At 42.3% G+C, this 6,988-nt stretch overlaps 1 protein-coding gene across 1 annotated transcript; it reads left to right on the forward strand.

The window, feature by feature from the left end:
• Positions 1-25: 25 nt before the first annotated feature.
• si:ch73-288o11.4 (beta-microseminoprotein) lies at positions 26-1,268 on the forward strand. Its single transcript, XM_062464578.1, has 4 exons — positions 26-65; positions 225-333; positions 782-884; positions 1,020-1,268. Exons 1-4 carry the CDS (start codon positions 63-65, stop codon positions 1,132-1,134), a joined length of 330 nt encoding a protein of 109 aa, XP_062320562.1. The 5' UTR covers positions 26-62; the 3' UTR covers positions 1,135-1,268.
• The last annotated feature ends 5,720 nt before the right edge of the window (positions 1,269-6,988 follow it).

The following is a 6,988-nucleotide window of genomic DNA, read 5'->3' on the forward strand; positions in this document are numbered from 1 at the left end:
TAAAGCTGGTGGCTCAGAGAAAGCATACATTTCAGCTTCTACTGTAGCTTCAATAACACAGCATGGTAAGTACCTGGGGATTCGCTGTTGGGGCTGCTTGTATTGCTGAATTGCGCCAAATGTTAGTTTGGAATGTTCAAATTGACTTAGAATTAAGGATTCAGCTAGCTAGATGATAATAATAATGGTGCACATCAGTAACAGTGATACTGTCTTTGTGTCAGGGTCCTCTTCTGCGAGTGGTTGTGTGTGTGCTGGCAGTGATGGTTATGTGTCAAGCTGACTGCTACTTTCAGGAATTGCAGAACAAAGATGTTAAGAGCCAACCTAAAGGTGAGTCCTTACAAATAGACCTTGGACAATTTACACTTTCAACTAGGTCTACTGTTAATTACATTGTTCTATGCCATTTGATTTGCCCTGACAATACAACCAATGGGTCAGTCCCTAGGTGGTAACTGAGAGGCAAATCAAACACTTCATATTTTACTGTAACTGATATCTGTCCCATGTCTGCACATTAACAAATATCTACCAGAAAAGTTGACTGTTATTCCTCACAACTTCCATTGAGAGTCTAACTGATACTACACATTTCTAAAGTGTTCTTATGTGTTAGAAGGGGTGAGGAAGCAAATCTCTAAATGCCACAGATTAATTATTATTTATTTTTTTACTAACCTGGTGCCAAAGTGTTCCAGGTGCTACTGAACTGTGTCTTTATGAATGTGTCATGTAACCTGTGAGTCAGATGTTGACCCATAAATTTGTGTTTGAGTAGGTTGTGTGGATAAGGAGGGTGTTGAGCATGAGTTTGGCTCTGAATGGGTAAAGAACTGCTACGAGTGTTCCTGCTCTGAAGAAGGCATTGGCTGCTGCAGCAAGTAAGATATCCACACCACCATGATGTCTCAGTCCCCCTTTTACTTTAAGTGGTTTAACTCACGTACACATGTACACACTCTCTCTCCCTCCTTTCTCTTTCTCTCCTGTCCCTCCCCTCTCTCCCTCTCTCTTAGGATCCCTGACGCAATAGATGTTCCTCCTCAGTGTGAACTGGTTGTAAACAGGGATGCCTGCTCTGCCAAAATGGTCCTGAAGTCAGACAAGACAAAGGAGTGCAGTCCTGTCTAGACTTGTTTTGTAAGCCATTGGTAGCCAAAGGAAACTATTTTGATAATCATTATTACCTTGTTGCTGCACAAGTACATTTCGTTGTATGGTTTTACTGCACAATGACAAATAAAGTATAATCTAATCTAATCATGTTCCTGACACCCCAGAAGGAATACATTGAATCAATGTAACTGATTTGCATTCAGAAAATGCTGTCTTTGTCCGTTTTATTCCACTCCCTTTCAGTCCATTTAGATCTGTGTGGTGTGGTGTGGTGTGTGTGTGTGTGTGGGTGTGTGTGTTGTGCATGGTTATCCTTTTTCACCACAGCGTGGCAGTATACATCCTGGTTAGCTTTTGCTCTTCAGGCAATCTGGGACCTTTCTGATGTAAGCTCTTCCTCATTTTCTTTCTCTTTCTGCCTCTCTCTTTTCTTTCTCTCTCACACACACATGCACTGGAGAGAGTCAGTCCGTTTTCTCCCACCAGTTGCTGTGGATTGCCACCTGTTTTCCTTATCACACACACCTAGCCTTCCTAGAGAAAGCATCATACACACCGCCCAGGTGAGTCTTTCTTTTACTTGTCTTTTCTTCTCACCTCTTTCTTATTTATCAGTCCTATTCCCTTCTCATGCTGAGCTCTAGAATGTTGTTTTTTTACAGCACAACATTGATGCATTTCAGATGTGGATTGGGACACTGGTTTTAATACAGATTTGTACTGTACCTCACAGGTCACTGTGCTGTAGATGTACTGTAGAATCTTATTAAGTAAGATGACATAAAAACAGAGATAAGAGTGACAGCAGACAAACACTTCATGCCTCCAGATGTATGAGATGGTTGTGGAAAGTGCCAGAGGTGTGTGCTACTGTTCAAGAGCTCAGCTCTCCTGCCTGGCTCATTCAGCTATCTGTCTTTTCTCACACCTCTTCATTTGACAGAGATGAAAGAGCGTGAAAGATAAATTACTCCTCTATGTCTATTATGCATTTTCCAATTACAAGAAGTTAATTACGAGAATGAAGATTAACTATAGGGTGGTTTCATTTGTCAATACATTCTCAGAATTTTCTCTTATATGGACAAGTGGATGAATACAGGCTCCCTTTCTTTGGATGGTCTTGGAGACACACACACAAATTCACACTCACACCAGATATTCCAATAGGAGATGTTATACAGAGGGACCGTCAGAGTGTGTGTTTATGGTTTAACCAGGACAATATCCCAGAACAACCCAGTCTCAGAGAACAGCTGCTATAAAAAGAAAAGGCACCACTTTGCCTGAGCTTATGTTTATGAAGTGTTTATAAGTGCTAGTGGTGAACTAAGACTAGCTTTGCATTCATTCATTGGTGAGCAAAAGGAACAGTTTGTAATTATATCACCTCTCATCTCAATGATGGTGAGCCATTCTCTACAGGTACAGAGATGGATGTTGACCTGGCTCTGCCTTTGTCCAGCTCCAACCACCCCACCTCCTACTGTGAACGAGAAGAATGAGATAGGCACAACGGAGAGAAAGGGGAAAATCTGTAGAGAAAGGAAAAAAAGGAGAGAAGAGGCTAGAGACAGGAAGCAACAGAGACAGGAAAGATGAGAGGGGAAAAGAGGAGGAGCAGCAGGGAAGGGGTTTACTAAGGGAGAGATGTCAGGTCAGGGTGCCCTCACACACACTTCAGAGATATGAATTTCCATGAATTTCTTACAGGATTAATAAAGTGAATGAAATTGAGTGTGTTACAGTAGATGTGATCTTTCTGAGACCAGACCATCTCTGGCTCTGTGGACATAAAGTACACAATAAAACAGTATAGGGTTGGGTCCAGCTTCATACTGGTTACCATGAGCCTCCACTCAGTGGCCTCTTTAACAGGCAGCAGTTGGACTGAGGGGGTTCATCTCTTTGTGGCATTGCACGTGTTGTAGATCAAAGATTAGTTAATGAGTTCCATATGGATTTATTCAAACTGGCTGTCATTTTGATGAACAGGTTCATGAGTGCTTGTCGCTTTGGGTTCATGGTCATATTACAGTAATTATGCATTTCCCTTATGAATTGGTGAAAATCTGAGCTCTGCCCTCCCCTCCCTGTGTTCCAATCTGTGTTCAGGCATCATGAGTGATGTCATGGAGACGGATGGCAGAGTGACTGATTGAGTAGTGGCCATTACTGGAGAATAACACAATCTTATTAGCCTTCCAACGTTGCAGCCTTCAGGAGGTTTTACAGGAAAAAATCCAGAATCTCTGGATTAACACCACCTGCCTCGACACTTGGACATACAACACTGTATGAGCAGTTTTACTATAAAAACTAAAGTTATCACATTCTCTGGATGTGAACACATTTATCACATCGAGAGAATGTTTGGGTTGAGGTGTCAATTGAACTAATATGCAGAACACAGGCCAAGACAAACACCTCTGAGCAGAAATTCATTTGTATTCTAAGAAGTGCTATTATGTGGGCTGTAACAAAATAATTATTGTATTGGTATTATTCTGGGCCATCACTACCTATTTTCAAAAAATCTTACCTCAATAGAAAGAATATCATTGTGTGGTCGTCAGGGTGTTATTGTACAGTTTGTCTTGGTTAATGTGACATCCCAGTGAATACCTTTACAGATAGAGAAAGAGATGCTTAGCATGGGCGGCGCCAGGGAGGGGCTTGGGGGTGCTTCAGCACCCCCAAGAATGACCAAAGCACCCCCATAGCACCCCCAGAAATATTTTTTTGAATCAATTATATTCAGGCTGAATTCTATGGAAGCCCTGAACAGCATGGTGAAGAAGAAAAAAAGAAAAAACTTTTCGTTATTTCGATTTTGATTGTCATCAACTTGTATGAGACGTCTGACGTAGCATTCACGTGAATTGTAACCACGCTGCCGCGCTTTTCAGAGGGTGAAAGATGGCTCAAAAATACTTAACATTATTAATAAGGGACATAGTAAAGTGGTCGAAGAAAATCGTTGCTATATGAAGGCTGTAGTGGAGAGTTTGAGCTACACGGCATGTCAATGCATTGCTCAGCGTGGCCACAGAGAGGATGAGCACTCCGCGAACATTACATTAAGTCATTTAGCAGACGCTCTTATCCCTGTCCCTGTCCCTATCCCCTCGGGGGGAATGTCCCTGTACGTACAGGGACATTCCCCCCGAGGCAAGTAGGGTGAAGTGCCTTGCCCAAGGACACAACTTCATTTTGCACAGCCGGGAATCGAACCGGTAACCTTCAGATTACTAGCCCGACTCCCTAACCGCTAACCTGACTCCCGCGAACAGGGGAAACTTTGTCGAACTCCTCAATGTTATCAGTATGTTTGACAAAACTGTTGCGAAAAAGATAGCTGAAAGTCCGTCAAACGCAAAATACACACACCACGAAGTGCAAAATGAGATAATCGCTATAATGGCTGATATAAGAAAACAGATCAGCGATGAAGTGGGAGATGCTGGTTATTTTGCCTTAATTGTCGACGAAAGTAAAGACATTAGCAAAAAAGAGCAGATTTCTGTAGTAGTCCGCTACCTACATGCTGGGGATGTGATGGAGGAGTTTTTAAACTTTACGCCAGCTGAGGGATTGGACGCGGATTCACTTCTACGGTCTATTAAAACAACTCTCAGTCAATGCAACATTGATGTCAACGCCTGCATTGGCCAATGCTATGATGGAGCTGCGGTGATGTCGGGGTGCAACAACGGGGTGCAGGAAAAGTTCCGAAAAGAGGTGCCTCAAGCATTATACGTGCACTGTCATGCATATAGACTTAATCTTGTTCTAGTAGACTGTGTATGAAATATCCAGCCTGCTGCTGAGTTTTTCGAGATTGTACAAATGCTCTACAATTTTTTTTCTGGTTCAGTGGTCCATGACATTTTCAATAAAAAACAGAAGGAGCTTGAACCATCTGAACAGCCAGTCGAGTTGAAGAAACTTAGTGAAACACGTTGGGCATGTCAGCACCCTGCATTGTGGGCAATTAAAAAATCACTCCCTGCCATTCTGGCCACTTTGCAGGATGTTCGAGTACAAACAAATGCGAGGCGAAAAATATATGCCAGGGCAATGCAGGGTCTTATCGACCAAAAGTTTGTTTTGCGCCTCATTTTATTTGAGGACATTTTCCGGATCACCAAATTTGCTTCAGACCAGCTGCAGTCACCCAACCTCGACATCTCATCAGCAAGTGATCTGATCCAATCTGTCGTCACAGCACTCTCTGAAAAACGTTCTGAGGAATATTGGAGCGATATACAAAACCGTGCAAATGAACTGTGTGCCAAGGTTGGCCTAGCATCGGGGAGCATATCACCACAAGGGAGAGATGCCCGACCACAAAGCCAGCGACTGAAGGACTTTATCGTTGAGGCTCCTATACACCGCGCTCGCAACTCTGATGATCTGCGCACCGACTGCTTCTTTCAAGTTGTTGACAGACTGGTCAGTGAATTGACGAGACGCTTCTCTAAAGATGCCGACGATGTGATGATGGGGGTCTCAGCTCTCAGCCCACAACACAAGTCCTTCTTAGACAAGAAGTGTCTATTGCCCATGGCACAGTTTTATGGCATCACTGAAGAAAATCTAAACGCAGAGATGCACCAAGTCCGGCGTTTGCTTGAAAGAAAAACAAAACAAGGACACTCGTTTAAAAACACTACTGAATTGCTGTTACTTATGGAACCATATAAAGATGCGTTTATGGACTTGCATAAACTCATCTTGATATCCCTGACACTTCCTGTGACATCTGTGTCATGTGAGAGATCTTTTTCCTGTCTCCGACGCTTGAAAACATCTTAGAAGCAACTGTGGGGATGACCGAAACAGCAACTTGGCAATTTTGGCCATCAATACACGAAGAGCGCAGGCTCTGGATGTTCAGCGCATCATTGATGCATTTTCCGTCAATCACAACAACCGTCGCATTGTCCTGGTTTGAGACTGTTACTAAGTGATAATTGTCACCAATATGGTGAATACTGATTCCCCAGTGATCTGGGTGCTTTTTGATGGCATAATGTTGCCCTTGACTAAAGTCTAAAATGTTGTGCAATGAATGTCAATATGCAAAAATCTTTAAGAATATTTGAGACTGTTACTAAGTGATAATTATCACCAATATGGTGAATACTGATTCCCCAGTGCTCTGGGTGCTTTTTGATTTTGATATTTGATTGAATGCTGAATGTTGTGCTTGTTTAATTAAAACTTTAATTGTGATAAATGCGGTGTGCTTGCATCGGTTGTAGATCGGTATGTTTCCAGGCTGTGATAAACCGTGCAATGATACAGCGACGCATCACACAAGCTTGAGTTCAAATACATTATTTAATGTGACATTACGTACTGTACATTCAAGTCTTACATTTCTTAAATGTATGTATGATGCGCAAACACAGCTACAGCTAACAACGCTAGTTAACTATTTAGCTGGTCGGCTCCATGACGCCGGGTAAGTAGGGCTCGTGAGACTGCTCACCAAAATAAATAAATATATATATAATTGCGCAGCTCCCCCTGTCAACGATCTAGTACCCCCTCAGCACCTGCATAAAAATTATTCTGGCGCCGCCCCTGTTGCTTAGTATGAAGGTCCACTGTCAGACAATTATACTATTTGCATGGGCAAGTTCTCCAATGTCATTGTGGAGTGTCTCATCCTTCCCATAACTCCTTCCCATAAATATGATGTGGCAGTAGGTTCTCCTGCCCTGATAAATAATACCCTAGTATATTTATTTTGGTATTTTTCCCTCTTTCTATATTTTCTGTCTTTCTTTTCCTTCTTTTCCTTTCTCTTCCTTCTTTCACTTTTGTCTTTCTATCTTTCTTTCTCTCTGTCTCTCAGACT

The sequence above is a fragment of the Osmerus eperlanus genome, chromosome 6, assembly GCF_963692335.1.
Source record: "Osmerus eperlanus chromosome 6, fOsmEpe2.1, whole genome shotgun sequence".
NCBI classification, from domain to species: Eukaryota; Metazoa; Chordata; class Actinopteri; order Osmeriformes; family Osmeridae; genus Osmerus; species Osmerus eperlanus.